At 43.8% G+C, this 24,796-nt stretch overlaps 2 protein-coding genes across 5 annotated transcripts in view; one reads left to right on the forward strand and one right to left on the reverse strand.

Moving 5' to 3' along the window:
* atp6v1c2 (ATPase H+ transporting V1 subunit C2) overlaps positions 1-19,669 on the reverse strand; it is a 36,841-nt gene extending 17,172 nt beyond the window's left edge. The window contains exons 1-9 of one of the 2 annotated variants that reach the window (XM_033021598.1): positions 19,229-19,669; positions 18,291-18,460; positions 17,894-17,961; positions 16,698-16,783; positions 11,189-11,283; positions 8,333-8,424; positions 5,392-5,490; positions 5,225-5,293; positions 2,236-2,328 (exon numbers count right to left, since the gene is read on the reverse strand). In XM_033021598.1, the coding sequence (XP_032877489.1) occupies positions 2,236-2,328; positions 5,225-5,293; positions 5,392-5,490; positions 8,333-8,424; positions 11,189-11,283; positions 16,698-16,783; positions 17,894-17,961; positions 18,291-18,419 (731 nt within the window). In that variant the 5' untranslated portion in view covers positions 18,420-18,460; positions 19,229-19,669. Of the gene's footprint in view, positions 1-2,235; positions 2,329-5,224; positions 5,294-5,391; positions 5,491-8,332; positions 8,425-11,188; positions 11,284-16,697; positions 16,784-17,893; positions 17,962-18,290; positions 18,509-19,228 lie in introns of those variants that run through there. The other variant, XM_033021599.1, reaches the window with a different exon arrangement.
* nol10 (nucleolar protein 10) overlaps positions 19,636-24,796 on the forward strand; it is a 58,281-nt gene continuing 53,120 nt past the window's right edge. For 2 of the 3 annotated variants that reach the window (XR_004412062.1, XM_033021595.1), the window contains exon 1: positions 19,636-19,802. Coding sequence is in view for 1 of the 3 variants with exons in the window: in XM_033021595.1 (XP_032877486.1) it covers positions 19,737-19,802 (66 nt within the window). In the remaining 2 variants the exon portion in view is untranslated. Of the gene's footprint in view, positions 20,209-24,796 lie in introns of all 3 variants that reach the window. The other variant, XM_033021596.1, reaches the window with a different exon arrangement.

The raw sequence follows: 24,796 nt of genomic DNA on the forward strand, positions 1-24,796 counted from the left end.
GGGGGGGGGGGGGGGGGGGGGGGGGGGGGGGGGGTGTGCGCGGGGGGGGGGGGGGTTGTGTGCGCCGGGGCGGGGGGGGTTTGTGTGCGCCGGGGCGGGGGGGGTTTGTGTGCGCCGGGGCGGGGGGGGTTTGTGTGCGCCGGGGCGGGGGGGGTTGTGTGAGCGGGGGGAGGGGGGTGTGTGAGCGGGGGGGGGGGGTGTGTGAGAGGGGCGGGGGGGTTGTGGGCGAGGGGCGGGGGGGGGGGGTGTGAGAGCGGGGGGGGGGGTTGTGTGAGCGAGGGGGGGGGGTTGTGTGAGAGCGGGCGGGGGGGTTGTGTGCGAGGAGGGCGGGGGGGTTGTGTGCGCGCGGGCGGGGGGGGTGTGTGCGCGCGGGCGGGGGGATTGTGTGCGCGCGGGCGGGGAGGTTGTGTGCGCGCGGGCGGGGAGGTTGTGTGCGCGCGGGCAGAGGGGTTGTGTGCGCGCGGGCGGGGGGGGTTGTGTGCGCGCGGGCGGGGGGGGTTTGAGTGCGCGCGGGCGGGGGGGGTTTGTGTGCGCGCGGGCGGGGGGGGTTTGAGTGCGCGCGGGCGGGGGGGGTTGTGTGCGCGCGGGCGGGGGGGTTTGTGTGCGCGCGGGCGGGGGAGGTTGTGTGCGCGCGGGCGGGGGAGGTTGTGTGAGCGCGGGCGGGGGAGGTTGTGTGCGCGCGGGTGGGGGGTTGTGTGCGCGCGGGCGGGGGGTTGTGTGCGCGCGGGCGGGGGGGTTTTGTGCGCGCGGGCGGGGGGGTTTTGTGCGCGCGGGCGGGGGGGTTTTGTGCGCGCGGGCGGGGGGGTTTTGTGCGCGCGGGGGGTGTTTTGTGCGTGCGGGCGGGGGGGTTGTGTGCGCGGCGGGGGGGGGTTGTGTGTGTGGGCGGGTGGGGTTGTGTGTGTGGGCGGGGGGGGGATTAAGGGGGGAGAAGGGTGTGTGTGCTCGCAGGGGGAGAGGGGGGGAGTGAGCTCGGAGAAAAGACGGGGAAGAGCCATGGGGGAGAGGGGCATCATGAGGGAGGGGGGAGGAGCCAGCGAGGGGGACCAGAGGGGGAGTGGCTGGAATTGGCAGTGCGATGGGGACTCACAGCGGGCGCTGGTCGCTGGTCGTTCTCCTCCGCCGGGATCAGAGTCTCCTCTCTGCGTTTGGTGACATCAGCGACATCTCCGACTCTGGGCTGGGCTGTGTCTCCCACACTGAGCTGGGCTGGGCAGGGCCTCCGACGCTGGGCTGCTTTGGGCTGGGCTGCTTCGGGTCCCTCCGAAAATTGTGTACGGTTGGAAACCTCCGCCGGCCATCCTCAGCTCCAGTAAAGAAGCGATGGCGCAGGAAGGGGCGGACCGTCCCGGGGAGTGACAGGGGAAGAGACTAATCCACGCAATGCTGACTGGCAGGAGAAGAGATCGATCTTCGCACGCACGTTTTTTAAGATTTTTAAAATCTTGCTAACTTTTACAACATTCAACCAATCGGAACGAAACTTAGTGTACCCGCAGCACAGGAGAAAAGTGAGTGTACTGGCGTAAAATCGTAGCGCTATCGCGAACCGTTTTTACACAAATAGAAAGACCGCGCAAACTGGAAGATAACAAGATCAGAGTTTTAGTTATGTATAGTTTAAATTATGAGCGGCATAGATAGGATGGACGATCAGAACCTTTTTTCTAGGGTGGAAATGTCCAACACTAGAAGGCATAAGGTGAAAGGGGGGAAATGTAATGGAGATGTGTGGAGCAAGTTTTGTACACAGATTAGTGGGAGCCTGGAACGCATTACCAGCAATGGTGGTGGAGGTAGATATGATAGTGGAGTTTAATAGGCTTTTAGATAGGCACAAGAAGTGTAGGGAATAGAGGGATATGCATCATGTAAAGCAGATGAGATCAGTTTAACTTGACATCATGTGTAGGAAGGAACTGCAGAATCGAAGATAGACACAAGACACAATCGAAGATAGACACAAAATGCTGGAGTAATTCAGTGGGGCAGGCAGCATCTCTGGAGAGAAGGAATGGGTGACTTTTCAGGTCAAGACCCTTTTTCAGAATGATCAGTCACCCATTCCCTCTCTCCAGAGATACTGCCTGCCCCGCTGAGTTACACCTACATTTTGTGTCTATCTCTGACATCATGTTCGGTACATACATTGTGAGCTGAAGGACTCATTCCTGTGCTGAACTGTTCTATGTTCTATGTTAAAATACTTAAATATACTCTATGACTTTCAAAACTTACTTGTTTTCTCTGGCTCTGGTTTTGAATTCATCCACATATTTTTTGAAGAGAGTTACTGTAAAGAGGGCACCCTCCATATCTTCAATGATCATCCTGTAAACAAAAATGTGTTGGTTGTTTTTTTTCATAGTTTTGATTAAATTTATGGGTAATATCACTTAACTTAGCTGTGCTTTACCTAAACTCACCGAATCATTCACATAAACGACAGTGTGTGTCATTAGCTTCAGTATTATTTTGCAAGGTGTTGTGCATTATTGTTAGAAACAACTGTTTTTAAGAGTTGTAATTAAAATGATTTTAACTGTTGATTCAATGAAAGCAAAATTCAAATACTTCTACTCCTGATTAAAATTATTAGAATGTGTAAGTACATACAAAATACTGCACATACATCCAATTGCACTGGAATTTTCCATCTGCTTATAATGCATGAAGGTAAAATTCCACTCCTGTGCTCTGACTTGGTTCTGAAGTGCGCATTGCTATACAACAGTCAGTTAATTATTCCTATACAGGGTACCTTCCGTGTGCATAAATAAGTCACAGTTCAGGAAAAGTGTTCTTTATTCATACTTCCAAAATTAAAAATTAAATAGTTATTATGAATTCCCATATAATAAGTAAATAACAGAAAGCATTATCAAGTGCTATTTTACAATGTGGATTAAAATCCCCCCCCCCCCCCCCCAATAAGCTTGAATTGATTACCCCCAATAGTTAATCTAACAATCACATTGATGTTTCTTTACCACCAGCAATAATTAGCAGAGTGAAGTATACGTCTAGCTGCCTTGCAGAGTGCACTTGTACCATTTAGATTAGAAGTGAAGTAATAATTAAGAAAAGACAAATTACTTCTAGTCAATGATTAACAGTAACTGATTTTCAATTAAAATATTTTTTCGTCCTTTGTTTTTCCTTTTTCTGAGAGATATACAGTATGTGAATATAGTACAGGAAGCTTTTCCTAATTATGTTAAAAAAAACACAGGATTATTATAAAAATGACCTTGCATATAACCCAGTTATTTTTACAATGCTTTATATGGCTTGATTTTAACTCCCTCATTACCCATGGCCTCTCATGACAAAATGTATAACGTAGGGTTGAGGAATGCTTTAAATATCAGACATGGCACAATGTCAATGGCAGGGGATTAATTTTCCAATGGTTCATTCACTGGATGTGGGCTTTGCAGGTTGAGCCAGCATTTAATTGCCCATCTCTAATTTACCTTGAGAAGGTGGTTGGTGGTGAGCTGCCTTCTTGAACTATCCTGGAGATGTTGGGTATACCCACACTCTTGTTGGAGAGGGTGTTCAAGGATTTTGACCCATAAGGAAGGTGGGGACTAGTTACTTGATCCCTGTGTTACTGGAGGGGGGCAGGGGATGCATTACCTAGGAAATGGTCAGGACATTTTCCATAACATAAAGGCACATCATTTATGCATGTGTGAACAAATGCAAGTTGGGAAAACATTTGTGTTAATTTATTCACACATCCCATTAGAACAAATGTTATTCCGTATCTCCAAATTTGGAGTTGTGATTTGTGAATGCTTTATGGGTGAATTTCTGTTATTTGAACAAATATAATCTGCTGTCACATGTGTTGTACCAAAGTTGCTGAATAATGACATAATCGATGTGACAAATATCAGCTGCCTCCTCCCAACACCCTCAAACCTCTCGATCATTCTCCAAACTCCTTATTTCTGCTCTGCCCATCCTCATGATTCCCCACTCTGTCAATTCCTTTTCAATCTTCTCCGCAATCCCTATTAAACATAGCCATACATTAGGATAAGCAACTCTTTCAGCACGCCTGGTACACTAAGCCCATCAAGGAAACATTTGTTCTCTCAGCAATTACAACATCTAGCTTATACAACCCTATATCCAACTACAACAAGCACCTATCCTCCCCAACCAGATCTTTCAACTGAATGCTGCCTGCCCTATTGTCAACCTTGCCTCTCTTCAGATTGCCAACAGCCCTCACAGCCCCCATGGCCTCCCAGTGTCAGGGAATCCAGTTGTGGCTCCTTGCAGTAGAATGGTCTCTCAGCCACTGTTTGGCCTGCTTATGGGTGGAATGTGGAGATAATAGATATTCATGCAACTCTGGAATCATCTAGGACTGAACCTCCATATCCTTGACTTTACTGGTTCTCTGGCCATCTTCAGCCTCCTCACTAAGTCAAAGCCCAGTAAATAATTCCATGCTAATTTGTGAAAATATCCAATTGCACATTTACTGACAAAATAATTTTGACCCTTGATTTTTTTTTAATATTACTGACCATAGAGTAGCCCTCCTCCACTGGGCTGGATCATCCACCCCTTCACAATTACCAGCCCATTTCTCTTCCAAGCCTACGTACAGTATAGCTGGCTGAGAAGCCTAATCCCCCACAGACTTACAGGCGTCCAAATGTTCTTCCATTTCTGCTGGATTTTCCCAACACCTTCCAACTTCTTGATTATCTTGTGAATTCCTTCCTGATCTCCTCTCTTGGCCTAATTTCTACTCAATCCTCCTCCATATTTCCCACTCCCCACCCTGTCAAATCCTTTTCAGTCCCAGCCTCCCCAATCCCAGGATCCTCTTTCCCCATCTCCCATATTTCTAATCATTTCTCCTTTTGATCTCCACTCATTCCGGGTCATCAATCTCTCCTTTAGTTTTATCTCCAAGCTATTATCCATTTCTCCTCTGCATTTCCTAGCTGTGGCCTAGTGCCACATTTCTTAAGTTTTGCCTCCCAGTCAACCAGATATTCAATTGAAATCTACAATTTTGAAAGAAGCCCCACATTAAATTTCACAGAATGTCTGAACAACCAGTGTTGCAAGATGTACAGTATAGTCACAACACTATACTACCACTCCCTCTCCACATTATAAATTATAATTCAGTTGAAACAGAATAAATAAACTTCATTATGCTACAAATCTTTTAGCTTTTGGAAATTATCCTTACTTGGTTGATCGAGGAACCACCATGTCAGACAGAGATTCATATGTCTTTTGCCAGGAAACATAATTGGACCTAATGAATAATGAAAACAATATAAATAGTAACCGGTTGTAAAAGCATTTAAATAGAACCATTAAAACTCAACATCTCCAACCATGCAGGGAACTTACTTCGGGACAAATGCCAGAAGAGTTGTGAGATATTCTGAATCTAACACAAAGTCTTCCTTATTTACAATGTCTGCTAAGGTACGGGTCAAAAGACTACCCCTGGAAAAACAAATGGAGAAAATCAGAAAAGATGTAGTGAATGTAAGATACAAAAATCAGTGCAGTTTGCTTGTTTGATATCTCTGCACAGTACAACAAAATTAACTAATTTAATCACATTGACTTTAACTGTAAACTTCTTTGGGTAACAAAATAACTGGACTCCCTCTAACCTCATCTACTGCATTTGGTGTTCCCGATGTGACCTGCTTTACATCGACGAGACCAAGCATAGACTCAGTGACCGTTTTGCCAAACTCTTGTGCTCAGCCCGCCAAGGATTTCCCGGTTGCTAAACATGATGAGTTCGGAGAGAGGAAGAGTGAGACCAAGCATAGGCTTGGCGATCGCTTCACCGAACACCTCCGCTCGGTTCGCAATAACCAACCTGATCTCCCGGTGAATTAGCACTTCAACTCCGCCTTCTATTCCGAATCCGACCTTTCTGTCCTGGACCTCCTCCATGGCCAGAGTGAGGACCACCATAAATTGGAGGAGCAGCACCTCATATTTTGCGTGGGTAGTTTGCACCCCAGCGGTATGAACATTGACTTCTCTAATTTCAGGTAGTCCTTACTTTCTCCTCCCCATCTCAGCTCTCCCTCAGCCCTCTGGCTCCACCTCTTCCGCCGCCCCCCCCCCCCCTTCCCCTACCCTCACATCAGTCTGAAGAAGGGTTTGGACCCAAAACGTTGCCTATTTCCTTCGCTCCATAGATGCTGCCGCACCCGCTGAGTTTCTCCAGCATTTTTGTCTACCTCCCACACTGACCTTTCTGTTCTGGGCCTCCTCCAATATCAGAGTTAGGCCACACACAAACTGGAGGAATAGCACCTCATATTCCACTTGCATAACCTACAACCAATGGTACGAACATTGAATTCTACTATTTTAGGTAATTAATTTAATCTTTCCTGGACCCAGCACACTGATGCAATTATAAAGAAAGCTCATCAGCGCCTCTACTTCCTGAGAAGGTTACGGAGATTCAGTTTGTCAAATAGGATTCTCTTGAACTTCTACAGGTGCACAGTAAAGAGCATATTGACTGGTTGCATCACGGCCTGGTTCGGCAACTTGAACGTCCAGGAGTGGAAAAGACTGCAAAAAGTTGTGAACACTGCCCAGTCCATCACTGGCTCTGACCTACCCACCATCGAAGGGATTTATCGGAGTCGCTGCTTCAAAAAGGCAGCCAGCATCATCAGATGCCCACACCATCCTGGCCACACACTCATCTCATCACTGCCATCGAAGAAGAAGATACAGGAGCCTGAAAACTGTAAAGTCCAGGTTCACGAACAGCTTCTTCCCTACAGCCATCAGGCTACTAAACACTACAATCTCAAATAAGCTCCGAACTACAATAGACTATTATTATAGCACTATTATTGTTTGTTTGTTTTTTGACTATGTTGTGTATGTGTTTGTCTTCTATTAAAACTCTGATCGTGTGTGTGTGTGTGTGTGTGTGTGTGTGTGTGTGTGTGTGTGTGCGCGTGTGCGTGTGCGCATAATGATACTACTAAAAAAAACTACGCTCTAACGGTAAAATTTTTAACATATTCCTGTAGTTTTATCCCGTGAAGTCAAAAATCGCCTTATCTGAAATATCCATGCATTATCTCCAGTTATTAATCAAAATGTTCAAAAATTTCAAATAACTTAGAAATTCGGCTAGCTTTGGCTGATGACGTGGTGACGTCACAATGGCTGCACGTTGTGTTCACGCGCTGCGAATGATGTTGCCTGCTCGCTTGCAGCCTGCTCGCTTTTTGCAGCCCGCTCGCCCGGCTCCCCTCCTCCTCTCTCCCCTCCTCCTCTCTCCCCCCCCCTCTCTCCCCTCCACCCCCACCCCCCCTACACCTCCCTTTCCCTCCCCCCCCCCCCCGCAATCGCACGTTTAAGGGACGGGACCCAATGGGTCCCACTTGGTCTAGTATATATATATATGTATATATTATATATATATATACATATATATAATATATATATAATATATACATATATATATATATATATATATATATATATATATATATATATATATATATATATATATATATATATATATATATATATATATTATATATATCTGTGAATATGTGTATATATACACACACACACTGAACTTTATTCTTTCTCTCATTTATCAAATTATTTACAGTAAAAATGTCATTGTTCTATCTGGGACGTATGACAATAAAACACTCTTGACTCTTTCTAAAATTTCATATCGCAGATCAAGATCAAATTAGAATTCCACACTGAACCAATCATCCACTTGCATATATAAATGAAAATTGGACTGTTATCAAGTCCAGAGTTGAGTCAAGAGTTTATTTTTAACTAAAATATGTTAATATATGTTGAAATATGTAGAATATTCAATCAAATAATTAGAATTGAGGAATATTAAAAAATGATAACTGAGAAATGCAATCTAATTAAAATAGTACCCTGCAGTATTAAGTGAAAATTAGCAATAATTTTCTTCAAAGCAAACGTTGGTATATCTCAAAATATATTTTGAACACATTAATAACTTTTTAACTGAGGTAAGATTAATTTCCTACTTTAACGTAAAGAAGAGTGATGAAAGTGTTGATTCGATCAGTTTATATGTTCTGCACAACGTTTCTTTCCAGTTTTAGGTTAAAAAAATATATAATTTGGCAAACTGCCTACATCCACCCACAAGAAGAAGTTTTGAGATACATTGATATTTCCCAATCTCAAGAGTTTGCAATAACAAAAAATGCATTTGTGGTTTATTATTGTCCAGACATCTGGGTTGTCCACTGCGTACAGATTTATTAAGAAATGGCATCAGTTTACATACACTGCTTTTCTTTCCAGATTTTGTAGGTTTCCCTTTGTGTTGTTATACGTCATTGCCCGAGACTTTAAGTCAGTATCAATCTGTGAAATTTGCTGAAAAGAAGAACATAATGATTGGTCATTTTTTTTCTATTGTGCAATTATTTTTAAATCATATTTTATGTTATGATTTTTAAATACATTAAGTGCATAGAAGAATGAGATGGTAAACCAGTTTGTATTATGCAAACTGGTATAATTTCAGTCAGAAAGAGATATAGGCCAACATTGTTCTAATTATATGAAAAACACAATCACAGCATATAATCCAGATTTTGTGGAAAACTTTGCACCTTTTGTTTCATTTGACTTAGGCATTATCCACATCCATTAAAAATGAAGCAAAATTAAGATTGGCAGGAATTTAGTGACTGAGACAGATGCATGAATGTGGTGATTGATATTATGAAATATTTCATAGCAATAAAGCAGTTTTCTTCCAAGGTAACCTCCTGGCATCCATTTTAGTCCTATTGGCAAATACAATAAACCTTCATTTTTACGGACCTCTTTATAATGGATTTTGGTTAAAGTAGACAGACCTACCGAACTTTACTGCCAGGCTGTGCCTGCTGCAATGGCCCCCGGACAAGTTTTTTTACACAGAGAGTGGCGAGTGCCTGGAACGCGAAGCTGGATGTGGTGATTGAGGCAGATATTTTTGTGGCAATTAAGAGTCCTTTAGATAGGCATATGGAATGGAGGGAAATGGATCATGGCCAGGTAGATAAGAGATGATCGTGACATCATGTTTGATACAGACACTGTGGGCCAAAAGGCCTGTTCTTGTGCTGTGCTGTTCTATATTCTATGTTCTACCATAGCGGGCCAGGCAGCATCTCTGGAGAACGTATAGGTGATGTTTCGGGTTGAGAAGCTTCTTCAGCATATTTGTAGTAGCGGAGCGGAGGGGGGGGGGGGGTTGAAAGCTGAAAGAGAGGTGGGGTGGGACAAAGCCTGGCAAGTGATAGGTGGATACAAGTGAGGGGTTGGGGGGGGGGGGGGGGGGGGGGGGGGGGGTTGATAATTGATCAAAGGCCAGAGATGAAAAGACAAAAAGTGTGAGATAAGATTAGGATAGAAATGGATGCTTCAGATTTGGATGCCTGTGGCTTCATATTTCATGCTTCCTATCAACTTCTTATCTCACCATGTCTTTTCATTTTTGGTCTTCATCCATAAAATCTGCCAATCACCCCCCCCCCCCCCCCCCCCCCCCCCCCCCCCTCACCTGTATCCACATGCCACTTGCCAAGCGTCTTTCTCCTCCTTACAATCGTCACCTGTCTATGTTCTGAAGATATGTTGCCTGACCCACTGAGCTATTCCAGCACTGTCTTTTTATGTAAACCAGTATCTGCAGTTCCTTGTTCTGAAGGTTAGCAAATTTGTGGCATTTTCTAAAAGGTAACTCATTGATTTTCTGTGACATTGCGCAGGAGAGTTAAGAGCTGCATAGTATTGAATGCAATCGGTGAAAACCCAAAAGAATTGGAAAGAAAGCTGCCACAATAATAACAAGCAAATTAAAGATTAACATGCGAAAAGTTCAGAATTTAAATAGCACAAAGTATGTTTTTTTAACTCCTTACTGGAAAGTTCAACCCAGACAAACTAATGCATGATTGACCACTCAATCAAAACAATAGGTTACAAATAACCAAAACAGCGTAGGGGTCAGCAAAATAAAACTAGTAATAAAACTACCACCAAATCAATTGCATTGTTGTTCAGTAGGCACTTTCAAATTAACACATTGTAGGAGAACTCAGCATCACATGAATTAATAACAAATCCAAACAATTCAATGAAATTAATTATTGGAACCATAGGACTTTAAAAAAGAAAGGAGCATTCGGTACCAATGAAGTAATGACTAAAGTACCTGCCATGAGAAAATCAATAAAACAGTGCAGAAAGCAGGCACAATGTACACAAATGAATCAACAAATGAATGGAAAAACGATTTAATTTCTGTTGCCACATTTGTGTAGCTTTTCTTGCTGACATGGTGGATCTAGCTAATAGCAAAAATACCCAAATATAAAATTAAAACCTTACAGCTGACGACAGGAGTGATGACTGAATGGGCTGCAAGCTAAATATCTAGATTATGTTATGGACAGAGATAGATTGAGAGGGAGACCAGTGAAGCTAAGCAGAGGCAGTGAAGAACAACAGACAAAACTGAATTAGCACATAAATGACACAAATAGCGAGGCGAATGGATGGAACAGAATATAAGGCAGAATGAACAAGCAACTGGAAGTCAGAAATATTCACAGAGGAATGGAAGAACACAAAATTAATTGTATTAAAGGTTTCAAAAACAAAATAGCATGCAGGAGCTGTACAAAGAATGGGAGAAATGGCTAAGAGTTATGACAATGGGAGGGGACAAGACTTGATGGCTCTAGTGTTCAAGAGTATTCAACTGTGTCATGACAATAAATATTGCCAAAAGATTTATAATTACATTTAGTTATGGATATATCATTCAATTTTGATTGATGCATACATGGGTAGCAGAAGATTGGCACTACTCATACACCCTAATTGTTTTTTTTTCCAATACTGGGTAGTGACATATTCCACGTTTTTCAGTTGCTGTCACATACCCATTTGCTTGTCATTGTACGTATGATTTCAGTGTTGAGCGAAAGTATCACAAATCAGCAAATAAGAACTGATGCCCTGAATTGCATGTCTTATACACAATTTCTGATGTAAAAGTTGTTAAGAAATTTGATTTGTATGGACTTATTACTAACATTTCACAAATCAGTATTTATAAATGTCAATCAATACCAAATCTCACCTTGGTAATGACTTCTGTTATGTTTTGAAGTGACTGTTTTATAGGATATTTAGCCATATCCCACTGAAAATGTGTCACGTATCTATGCAGATCAACTAAAGATAAAACAAAGCAAAACAACAATGAAATTAGTGATGTGATTGTTGTTCCTTCATTTATACAACAATTCAAACATCACTATAGTGCCACAAATAAATACAACCCAAAAAACAATTATTATTCACCAAATTAAAAAATATATACATTCATGCATCATGATATTATAGCCACAGTCTGCTTAGCTGCTTCATTGTTACTCCCCTTTTTTTTAAATTAATTTAACACAGCGTGGAAGAGGTAAATTAATGCATGGTATAACCTGTTCTTAATGTTTTAAATGTGAAAAAAAAAAAATTGGTAGGTTTCCAAAACTTGTAATAGCGATCTCAACTTTTTGCTTGGTCTCAATTGTGATAACGAAGAAGGTCTTGCTGCTATCACCCCCCTCCACCCCATATTCTAAATGATTTATGAGTGTATATTTACATCAGAACAAACCACTTAAAGCTCAACCAGGCCTGACTAGTACAGAGCAAAACAGAAAGTGCTGGAGGAACTCAGTATGAGAGGCAGTATCTGTGGAGGGAATGAGCAGGTGAAGTTTTGGGTCAGGAACTTTCTTCAGTCTGACCCATCTTCAGATTGTCCCTTTTCAGATTGAAGAAGGGTCTCGACCCAAAGCGTCACCTATCTATTCCCTCCACAGATGCTGCCTGATCCATTGAGTTCCTCAAGCACTTTGTGTTTTGCTCAGCATTCTTTATATCTGCATTTTACTGAGTAGCATGGATCCTCATTTCTAACTACAAAGTCAAAGGGATCCACTACTTTTCATATTATATGTTAATGATCTGGACGATGGAATTGATGACTTTGTGGCCAAGTTTTCAGATGATACCAAGGTAGGTGGAAAGGCAGATGTGTTGAGAAAGCAGGGAATCTGCAGAAGACGGTCCATGGTAGCGCTGACATTTTTGCAGAACCTTACTCAGCATTTTCCCGTCGTCAATCTGATCAAGTTTTCTTCAGATTTGATGTTATATTTCACAAGTTATTAACATTTAAAGGTTTAAAAAATATGTCAGTGGCACCTACATCACAGTGCAATTTAATATTTTTTAAAGTTTAAAATGAGGGAGGGTGAAAAAAATGAGCCATCCTGCACAGTTGGGGGCTATGGGTGAGTGGTTGAAAATTACATTGGGGGAACGGGTTGCGTTGGGGAACGGGTGAATGGTGGAATCTTACTTTGGGGAACAGGTTGCGTTGGGTGACCAGGCCCCCCATGTGACAGGGAACCAACGGGTGAGTGGTGGAATCTTACGTTGGGGAAAGTGTTGCGTTGTGGGGACCAGGCCTCCCGTGGGGGTTCTGGGTGAGTGGTGGAATATTGCGTTGGGGGAACTGGTTATGTTGGGGAAATGGTTGAGTGGTGGAAATGGGTTGTGTTGGGGGAACGGATGAGTGGTGGATTATTGCGTTGGGGGAACGGGGCCCAACAGGTCCCACTTAGTCTAGTATACTATTAATAGTCTCGTCTTGTTTCTGTGTGTGTGTGTGTGTGTGTGTGTGTGTGTGTGTGTGTGTGTGTGTGTGTGTGTGTGTGTGTGTGTGTGTGTGTGTGTGTGTGTGTGTGTGTGTGCCAGGGACGTGCGGTCAGGTGAGGCAGAGCCTCACCTGTCATACTCCCCATGAAAATAGCTGTTAAGAAAGGTAAAGAAAAAAAATAATAAAATAAAATAAACATAATGATTTTTCCACTGATCTGTTATAAATGTCATTTCTATATGAATCTAATCATTTTTTTTTATAGTCAAAATCGCCAAATTTTCGCAGCTCCGCTGCAAATACAGGGAGAGATGAGGGGTGAGGCAGTGACAAACTGAGCCTCCCCTCTGATTGCACAACCCCTCAGAAACTGCATGGAGCGCGGGCAATAAGCGTGTGCCTGTCACTATCTCTATGTATGTCACCAATGTAATGTTTGTAGATCCCTTCATTGTACATCTTTACCTTCCATAGTCCAGGTAACTTATTTCACAGATATATATATTAAATTTGTGCTCGCTGATCTCATCATAAAACTGCTATGTAAAAACTCCAGGGGAGATAGCGATCACGTCTGCCTCACAAGGGGGTGTATCTTGAGCCCAGTGGAGGGAGAGCGTGCGTCAATTACGTAGGCTCACGTAATTAATGCTGCCTGGCTCTCCCTCCACCTTAGCTAGCTTCAACAGCGGCGGCGCTGATTGGTAGGTTGATTCCAAAAATACTCTAGTATCTTTGGTTGATTCGTTGATTTGTAGCGGCCGATTCGGAGGCTCTGGGCCGCTGAGAGCTCCCAATTGGGCCCCACGCTGGAGTAATCTACTCTCGGCTCGGGACCCCGGCATCCACTTCTGCCGCTGGGCCTCTCCCTCCCCTTCTTCCCTCTCTATTTTCCCTGCTCTCCTTCCCTCCCTCCCTTCTCTACTTCCCTCCCTTCCCTCCCTTCCCTCCCAGACACATCACACACAGCCAACATAACTAACACACACGATGCACACACATAACACACACACACACACACAACTAACACACACACATCACGCACAGACAACTAACACACACACAACTAAGTTAGGATGGGGTGGAAGCTAGTGCCTCCCCAGCCATTGACCTCACTGCACACCGTGTGTGTGTGTGTGTGTATTTTCGCCAAAACTACACGGTAGCACTAATTTTTTGCTGAAACGTACTCAGCTTTTTTCCGTCGTCAATTTAATCAAGTTTCCTTCACATTTGATGTTATATTTCACAAGGTATTGATATTTAAAGGTTTAAAAAACCCAACTTTGAGAATAATAATTGACCGTGAGAGCAAGACTTTTCTAGCAGCTTCCAGTGATGTCACAATGGCATCTCAAAAGTTGAGTCTATTCATTGGCTCCAGGAAGCACCGACTGCTGCCGCCGAACCCCCCCCCCCCCCCCCCCCCCCACCCCTCCCTCTCTCCCCCCACGGGAATGATTGATTGGCTCCAGGGAGTGCCGATGTCACCATTTTATATTTTATTTTGGACTTCTGGCATTTGTGGCGCTTTGCTATTGGAGATAGACAATGTCTTGATAAAGATTGTGAGGCTAATTCAGTTGCAATTCGGAGGTAATTTAAGGACAATGAGCGAGAGGCCTACTTACGTCTGAGGAAGGGCTCTGACTCAAAATGTCACCTGTCCATTCCCTCCCCAGATGCTGCCTGACTTGCTGAGTTCTTCCAGCACTCTCCAGAAGTCTACCTAGAAAGCTTATATGTTATAAAACTAAAATGGAAGACTTTTATAACTGGGCAGAACAGGTTTAAGAGTATTGCACAATTAAAATTTGAAGCAGAGTCAAAGTTTGAAGAAGCATGAATAACAAAGATAACATAACTTCATTGCTGTCTTATGTACCAAGAAAGTCTGGGATGAATTATGCATACTTAGTTAAGAAAGGAATGCATTGTGTTCAATGCCAAACTAAGTCATGCAGGTGGTGGATCTGCACCATTGATAAGAACCATGAAACAATGCGGAGTTCATTCAAAGTAACTGGAGGAGATGTCCGATTTCTACAAATGGCAGAACATTCAGCAGAGGTCACTAATTGTTATCAAATTATTAAAAGGATCTTTTGAAATGCAAAGAATGGCAAGTGGGCTCTGTGAATACCTCCGCAATTTTGTCTTCTATTACACGATAAGGAAAAAGTTAATGTCAATATGGGTTCAGATTCACACATTGTAAGAAAAGTAATTAATAAATTTAATATTTTATTAAACTGTCCTAGTTGAGACAATTCCAGGGATGTTTTCATGATCAATTGGAAATGAAAAGTAAACCCACAAAGCAACTACTTTGTACTATTAAAATACGTGATATATACTTCTGGAATCCTGTTAGAAAATTGGAAGTGTTGTCTATAACTATTAGAACTGGACATGTTAGGAGAAAGGTCAGAAATAGCACAGATGTGGTTGTACTTGCACCAGTTCTAAACTGACATTTCTTGCTCCTTTGTTTTACTGAGAGGATGTTTATAGTTCACTTGGAAAGCTCAACTAATTATGTCATTTGCTGCAATGTTAACAGGTGCTTTGCACCAGGTCTAGGAAGCCCGTCTTCGTTGACCCTGATTTTTACACTTGTAAAAGTTATAACTAGGCTGCAGAGTAGGCATCAACAACCAGGCTGAATCAGTGAGGTCACTGAGACTTTCTCAACATTAGATGACATTAGTTTGTTGTCAAGTACGGCACGGTGCAATGAAATTCCATGTCACGTGAAGCTCACTGAGGAAACAGTATGCATCATGTTCCTGATGGCAAGGCAAATCAAAGCATGATGATAGACAGTACAGTTGATTTTGCTCAAATTGCAGATTACCATAAAGGGATGTTATAGACTGCACTTTGTGTGTGCTCCCATATAGTGTGCACACCATGAACAACAATTGAAAGTGGTGCCACTTCTCATTTCTGCTGCTTGTTTTTGGATCCCTCCTCAGTCCCACTCCCCCCCCTACTTCCGCCTCTGACTGACACCTCCCTCCTCCAATGATCGTGTTGAATCATCATGTCCCGCCCCATTGCCTGCTGACAGACATCTCTCTCGTCCAATCGCCGCCCTCGATCATCAGTCCCACCCCCAATGCCTCGCGGAAAGCGGAGATTTCACCGGGTTTTAAAATCGGGATTACAAAAAATGGGGGGGGGGGGGGGGGGGGAATCGACCCCCACCTCTCAAAACAGAAGGGGGAACGTGTCCCCCCTGGCCCCCGTCTGGGATTTCCGCCCCTGGCAGGAAACATGTTCCCGATGTTGGGGGAGTCCAGAACCAGGGGCCACAGTTTAAGAATAAGGGGCAAGCCATTTAGAACGGAGAAGAGGTAACACTTTTTCTCACAGAGAGTTGTGAGTCTGTGGAATTCTCTGCCTCAGAGGGCAGCCAAGGCCGTTTCTCTGGATGCTTTCACGAGAGAGCTAGATAGAGCTCTTAAAGATAGCGGAGTCAAGGGATATGGGGAGAAGGCAGGAACAGAGTACTGATTGGGAATGATCAGCCATGATCACATTGAATGGCGGTGCTGGCTCGAAGGGCCGAATAGCCTACTACTGCACCTATTGTCTTATGTCGATTGTCTATTTCCAATTGTTTTTAAATTGATATTTAATTTCATCTAATCAAGTTTCTTCATCTAAACATTATGTACAGCAGCATAAATGTCAGATCTATACATTTCTTTATCTAAATGAGTACTGACTGAAATAAATAAAGTGCACTAACTTGATGATATACTTTAGAAATATGAGTTAGGTCTTAAATACATGATTACAGTAGGAAGCAAAAAAATAATTTAAAGGTGTTGATTATCAAATTATGCATAGCACCATTTTATTGTGTAAATGTCACCCTGTGAATGCACACTGTTGCATGCTTTATACAACTCACCTCCACTGGCCAACAGATTTTCTTGAGCTTTATCCTTGGAATCCTCCATAATATCTGCTGTATATTGTGCCAGCTTCTTCACAATGCTAGAATCAAACATAAATGAGTAGAAACAGCTCTAAGTAACCAACTGTAAATATGATAACATTTTAATTAATGCAAAAATAGATCTCCAAGGAATTCTAGGTGTCATTGAAAACAGCTGTAATAAATTTGATATGCAATGTGCTACATAGACATAATCTGGCACTTTAATGTTGTTCTCCGTTCTGTTCACATGTGTATTAATTTGCCGCATCACCCAGTCTCCAAGCATAATTTAAAATGTATTAATTCTGAAATAAATATAAAGCGAGTAAGAAGTGCATTTTTGTAATAAAATCATATCAGGTTTAGAAAATGCTATTTCTTTATTTAATTTTAAAGTATCCAATTGTTTAAATTACATATTTCAAACGACCCCTGCTGTTGAAATCCCGATTGGACCTTAGCACCTCAATTTTCCACTTGGGTAGCTTACAACCCAACAGTATGACCATTGAATTCTCCAATCTTAATTAACTGTAACTATCCACGTTTTGTAATTTGTGTCAAAGAGGGGGTCGTAACACACTATTATGTTGCCTAAGTTGATCCAAACATTTACAGGAATGATCAGAGTGTTTTAATAAGTAACTGACCCAAAAGCAAAATGTAAAACAAATTATTTTGTTTGTCATGAATAAAATCAAACTTGTTCATCCTTTTCCTCAGGGCAACAATTAAACAGGATGATAAATCAACTTATTGTACTTTGATAAATAAGTATTTTCATTTATTTTGTGTTATATTTAAGACATTTTGATGCAGTTAACAACTTAAACTATGGTCACAATGATCCTAAAGAGTTTTTACCCCATATTTGCGAACCATTTTGTCATTAGAAAGGCAGCAGATTGTAAAATCGTTTGCTCTTTTAATTGCTATTATTATCTGTTTATATGTTTCTTCTTCAGGTCACCTTGACTGCTGGACTGCGAGCGGTTCTGTATTTCAACCTCAGATGAAACCAGAGCCTTGCAGATCTTTGTTGTTATATGTAGCAACAGTTTGGATAAATCTGCTTCAGCCGAGTTAAATGTGCATCAGGAGAATAACCACGGATTATTCAAATTCGCTTTAACGCGTTTGTATACAGTAAACAATGCGTGTTTTACCCTTCAACAAACGTATCAAGCTTTCCTAGTTCATCCGAGAGGCCAACCAATGAATCCAATGTCCCCACCTAGGGAAAAAAATGAATCCGGGCGTTGATGGCTTATCATAAAACTATTTGAAGCAATGAAAATCTCAACTCGAACATAGCTGGAATTAATTGAGAAATACAAATCAAGGATTTATATCCTAATAATTGCAATTGAAAATAACGTTACGGAAAGGTCAAATCAACCGAGCTCCTCCATCGAGATATTGAACTGTTGGTAAACTGCATCCCTATCCCAACATTATCATATTTTCTAAAAGATAGAATCCTCAATGCCTAAACTTTCAGCTAAAATATCATCACTGAAAAGGTTGTTTTCGAGTCGGCTTCTGAGTAGCATCTGAAACTACCTTGAGTTCTGGGATCGGGAATTTAAAGTTATTCGATAAATTGGCTTTTTCGGTCACAGTGTTCATTCGTTCCCATATTTGTTGGTTTGATTTATCCACAGGAGCCGAAATTAACCAGTACTCGCTCATGTTGTCCCGTGACACTCTGGAGCCCAAAGTCTTTACTGCACCTGAGTACAAAATACAGTAGAAATCTTGACAAGGCGAATAAACCTCAAAGTCATTAAACATTCGCTAGTCAACGTCAAAATGAAGTTAATTGTTTGGCATTAACTCGAATTACGATACGGTCTACGGATTTCAATTGAAGATATCTTACAATCAGCACCGGCATTAGTAAGAGGAATACTTTTAGCCAAAGCTTGTCTCATGAATGTGCCTACCTCGGCTTGTCAAGTCAGTAATAATATTCCCATGAGACCAAGTGTCCTTTCCGTCAATTTATTACTATTAAAGATACCGTCAATATATTAACAATTAAGGAAACAATACAGTGTTTCGGCATTTAAAAGTTACAGGGAAAAAATACAGGTGCATGTAAAATATATTCACTGGTATAAACGATTCCTTTTATAGTACTATTAGCAGAGTTGCACTACATATAATAAATTAGAAAACTCCACAAAACTTATCTCCTGTTTCTCATTATAGGAACAATCATATCTTTATAGAAACGAAATAAATAATGTACTGTACTTTCGTGGTTGTAGCCTGCCAGATCAGATCCACCTTTCGCAATTCTTGTTCTTTGTATGTAATTTATATCTTTTTTTTCTTTTAATAATTTGCTTGTGTTTAAGAACTTGGCTATTCGCTATCGACGCGTGTGAAAAACAGCCAGGTTGATGCAGCCCCCCCCTGCTACAACCCACCTGCGGTATTGCATACAAATAAAAATTACTGAATTATGAAATAAAAAGAAACGTCATTCATATTACCTCAGATTACTGGATTTGACAATGCCGTAGGATTAAAAAAAAAAAAATACTTTAGCCTCTCAAACTTGCGGATTCTTTCTTCATTTCATTAAGTAACTAAATTCGTTGATCAGCTCTGAAAGAATAGCCTTTGGTTTATTACTGAGCGGGTGGATTGTGCCAGCGAGAACCCCTCGCCTGTGGTCCCACTAGTTCCTTGGTGCCTTTCGCTCTCTGGACCCCGAGCACTTCGATACAGCGCGAAGTGTTACAGGTGAAGAGCCCACGGTTCCACTCCCTCTGCGCAGAAGCGGCTGCGCTGTACACTCTACAGAGGAAGGTCGAGACCACGCCCCCTGTTAATCCCCGCCCCCCAGCCTTCTTCCCATTGGCAGGCACCCGCACTATTTGCATAGAGCCACTTCCTGCCGGCTTTGGAGTGTTGGGTGGCGGGGACGCGGCGGGTGCAGCTCGTGGGGGAGAAGCTCGAGGCGCTGATCAGCGGGCGGCCGCGGCCAACGGCTGCGTGATGCAGGTCTCCAACGTGAACGACGTGAAGATCTACAACCTGAGCTACGGCAGGTCCCTGCCCGAGGTGCGTGCTCGTGGTCGCAGCAGCCGGGGCTGGCGCGCGGATCAGCTCGTGCCGATGGTCGTTGGGCCCGGCCCGGGATGTGGGTCGATGGGTTCGGCCCATGTTGTCAGTAGATGGGCTCGGCTCAGCCTGTGCTATCGCTCGGCCCGCGCTGTCGTTGGGCTCGGCCCGTGATGAAGGGTCGCTCGGCCCGTGATGAAGGGTCGCTCGGCCCATGTTGTCGGTCGCTCGGCCCCGTCAGAGCAAGGCCGGGCCGTGCCGGAGCCAGTCTACAGGGGAGCTCCGCGCCTGCCCTCCTATGGGCACTGTCTCCGCCAGCGCTGTGCATGGCCCCCGGAGCGCGCGCCCTCTCATCATTCAGTGGGTACGAGGGCAGAGATGCTTCAACTAATCAGCAATTGGCCAGGTAACTGCAGGCTTGTGTCACAGGTCAGAATTAAGGAGGTTAGAAGGGCACAACATCCGAGGACGTACACGCCACTGGAGATAAATGGGGCTACTGAGGACAGGGTGAGCAGCTTTAAATACCTGGGAGTCCACATCACAGAGGATCTGACATGAACATCACACGCTGCCGCACTGGTAAGGCAAGGCAGCGCCTTTACCACCTCAAGCAGCTGAGGAAATTCAGAGTCTCTGAGGATCCTTCAGTGCTTCTACTCAGTGGCTGCAGAAAGCATCTTGTCCGGCAACATCACAATCTGGTTTGGGAACTGCTCTGCCCAGGACAAGAAGGCTCTGCAGAGGGTAGTGCGTTCGGCTGAACGCACTATGGGAACTACACTCTCCTCCCTGCAGGAACTATACATCAGAAGGTGAAGATCCAGAGCCAGCAACATTATGGGGAACCCCTACCACCCCAGCAACGGATTGTTCCAGCTGCTACGGTCAGGCAAACGCCTCTGCTGTCATGCTGTGGAAACAGAGGATGAGATGGAGTTTCTTCCCACGGGCTATTAGGACTGTAAACTCATATTTCACCAGGGACTAATTTAGACAATAGGTGCAGGAATAGGCCATTCGGCCCTTCGAGCCAGCACCGCTATTCAATGTGATCATGGCTGATCATCCCCAATCAGTACCCCGTTCCTGCCTTCTCCCCGTATCCCCTGACTCTGCTATTTTTAAGAACCCTATCTAGCTCTCTCTTGAAAGCATCCAGAGAACTCGTCTCCGTTCTAAATGGCTTACTCCTTATTCTTAAACTGTGGCCCTTGGTTCTGGACACCCCCAACATCGGGAACACGTTTCCTGCCTCTAGCGTGTCCAAGCCCTTAACAATCTTATATGTTTCAATGAGATCCCCTCGCATCCTTCTAAACTCCAGAGTGTACAAGCCCAGCTACTCCATTCTCTCAGCATATGACAGTCCCGCCATCCCGGGAATTAACCTTGTAAACCTACGCTGCACTCCCTCAATAGCAAGAATGTCCTTCCTCAAATTAGGGGACCAAAACTGCACACAATACTCCAGGTGTGGTCTCACTAGGGCTCTGTACAACTGCAAAACTGCAGAATTTACTGTACCAATTTACCATTGTGTTGTATCTTTTTAAAATTGCTGGGGCTTTTTCTAATGTGTAAATACTGATTCTGTTCTTTTCTGTTCTGTAGTTTTTTACACAATCCGCAGGCATTGTCACTTTCATTTCACTGCACATCTTGTATGTGTATGTGACAAATAAACTTGACTTGACTTGTTATGGGGAGAAATCCCGAGGGGTACCAGCGCTAGGCACTTGGACAGTCGGAGATTAATCAACTATCGTTAACCTGGCTTTGTTAGGAGGAGATCCTGTATGACGATTACTTAAGTCCACGATTAGGACAGCGCGTTTGATTTAGTCTGCATGGATGTCAGTAAAGCACCTGACAAGATTGTACAGGGCAAACTGGTCCAGAAAGTTAGAGCCCATGAGATCCAAGGCATGTTGGAAAATTGGATCTAAAATTGTGTGGGAAAGAACTGCAGATGTTGGTCTCTGTGCACCCCTTTGTAACTGGATCCTCGATTTCCTCATCAACAGACCACAGTCTGTTCAAATTGGTAGCAACACTTCCACAATAATCATCAGTACTGGAGCATCTCAAGGCTGTGTGCTCAGCCCCCTGCTCTACTCGCTCAATACTCACGACTGTGTAGCCGGACACAGTGCAAACTCCATCTTCAAGTTCGCTGATGACAGCACTGTTGTTGGATGAATTACAGATGATGATATGCCAGAGTATAGAAGTGAGATTGATCGACTGACCAAATGGTGCCAGCATGACAACCTGGTTCTCAATGTAAGTAAGACCAAGGTACTGATTGTGGACTTTGTAAGGACGAGGACCCACAACCCCATTTATATCGACAGGATGATGGAGAGAGTCAAAAACTTCAAATTCCTGCGATTGCCTATGTCTGTAGATCTTTCCTGGAGCCAGCACACTGATCCATCAACACCTCTACCTGAAAAGATTGCAGCGATTTGGTATGTCAGAGAGGACTCTCTTGAACTTCTACGGGTGTACAGTAGAGAGCATATTGACTGGTTGCATCACAGCCTTGTTTGGCAACTTGAATGCCCTGGAGCGAAGAAGACTGCAAAAAATGGTGAACACTGTCCAGTCCATCATTGGTTCTGACCTCCCCACCATCAAAGGGATTTACAGGAGTCGCTGCCTCAAAGGCAGCCAGCATCATCAGAGACCCACACCACCCTGGCCACACGCTCATTTCACTCCTGCCATCGGGAAGAAGATATAGGAGCCTGAAAACTAACGTGCAGGTTCAGGAACAGCTTCTTCCCTACAGGGTATTTAACACTACAACCTTCAAATAAGCTCTGAACTTATTGTCTAAATGGGGTGAGAATCCAGAAATTGGAGGTGTAAAGGGACTTGTGCAGTATGCTGGTGCAGGATTCCCAAAAGGATAATCCACAAGTTGAATCGGAAGTAAAAAAAGTAAACTCAATGCTAGCATTTATTTCAAGAGGGCTTGTATACTAAAACAGGGTTGTAATGTTGAGGCGCTGGTAAGGCCGCATTTGGAATATTGTGAGCAATTTTGGGCACCATATCTGAGGAAGGATGTGCTGGCTCTGGAGAGGGTCCAGAGGAGGTTTACAAGAATGATCCCAGGAATGAGTAGGTTAATCTATGATGAGCTTTTGTCGGCACTGGGCCTGTACTCGCTGGAGTTTAGAAGAATGAGGGGGGGACCTCATTGAAACACAGAATAGTGAAAGGCTTGGATAGAGTGTTTGTGGAGAGTTTCCACTAGTGGGAGGGTCTTGGATGAGGTCATAGCCTCAGAATTAAAGGACGTCTTTTAGTAAGGAGATGAGGAGGTTCTCTCCCACTTCAAATGCAGCATCCCTGCCTCACTAGACTCTCATCAATTTGCATACAGGGCAAATAGATCCACAGAGGATGCCATCTCTCTGGCTCTTCACACTGTCCTGACTCACCTGGAAAGACAGGGCACGTACGTGAGGATGCTCTTCATAGACTATAGCTCTGCCTTCAATACGGTCATCCCCACCAAGCTCACCACCAAACTCCACCAGCTAGGCCTCAGCTCGCCGATATACGATTGGATCCTGAATTTTCTGACGGAAGCGACCACAGGCAGTGAGACTGGGCCCGCACCTGTCCTCCACTATCACCCTGAGCACCGGCACACCACAGGGCTGTGTACTGAGCCCCATGCTCTACTCCCTCTTCACACACGACTGTGTTCCTGCATTCGACACCAACACCATTGTCAAGTTTGCAGATGACACAACTGTGATCGGGCTGATCAACAAACTACAGAGCAGAGGTGCAGAACCTGGCGAACTGGTGCTCACATAACAACTTGTCACTAAACACCTCCAAGACTAAGGAGCTGATTATCGACTTCAGGAGATCACAGAAGGGGGATTATGCCCCAATCTCCATCTACGGGGACAGTGTGGAGAGAGTGTCCAGCTTTATGTTTCTGGGCACTCGCATCTCAGAGGACCTCACATGGTCCACCAACACTGCTGCGCTGGTCAAGAAAGCACAGCAATGACTGTTCTCCCTGAGAACATTGAAAAGGACTGGTCTGCCCCAACAGCTGCTGACAACCTTCTACCGCTGCACGACAGAGAGCATACTGTCGTATGGCATCTCTGTGTGGTATCTCTGCATGGAGGCGGAGAGGAGAGCTCTTCAGCGCGTCGTCCACAGAGTGCAGAAGATCATTGGGACACCGCTACCAGCCTTGGAGAGCATCTACCACACACGGTGTCTCAGGAAGGCTGTCAGCATTCACAAAGACTCCTCACACCCTTGTAATGGACTGTTCGAACTACTTCCTTCCGGCAGATGTTGCAAGGCCTTCTACGCCCGCACCGCCAGACTCAGGAACAGCTTCTTTCCCAGAGCTATAGTTGCTCTGAACCGGCCCTGCTGAGTGCCCCCCACCCCCACGGACTGTCTCCCTCGGATAGTCACGTCGCACAGACACATCTGCACTTTAGTCTGTTTTGACTATTTTACTGTTGTAATGTTCTTAGTACAAACCATGTTCTCGAGGTATCAACCTAAATTTTAGTAGTTACTTAATTTATGATGTTGGATGGAAGCTGCATACCCAAATCTCGTTGCACTTATGTGCAATGACAATAAAAGATATTATTATTATTATTATTATTATTATTAGGAGATATTTCTTTAGTCAGAGGGTGATGAATCTGGAATTCTTTGCCACAGAAGGCTGTGGAGGCCAAGTCAGTGAATATTTTTACGGCAGAGATAGATAGATTCTTGATTAGTACGGGTGTCAGAAGTTATGGGGAGAATCATGCTTGAATGGCGGAGTAGGCTTGATGGACCGAATGGCCTAATTCTCCTATTCCTTATGACCGTATGAACTATATAAACTTGGGGAGATTGGTTTTGTCTTTTTGCACCGTCTTTTTGCTTGTTTTTATGTGTGTGTTATATATGTTTATACACACACACGCACTGAACTTTTTTTC

The sequence above is a fragment of the Amblyraja radiata genome, chromosome 5, assembly GCF_010909765.2.
Source record: "Amblyraja radiata isolate CabotCenter1 chromosome 5, sAmbRad1.1.pri, whole genome shotgun sequence".
Classification (NCBI taxonomy): Eukaryota; Metazoa; Chordata; class Chondrichthyes; order Rajiformes; family Rajidae; genus Amblyraja; species Amblyraja radiata.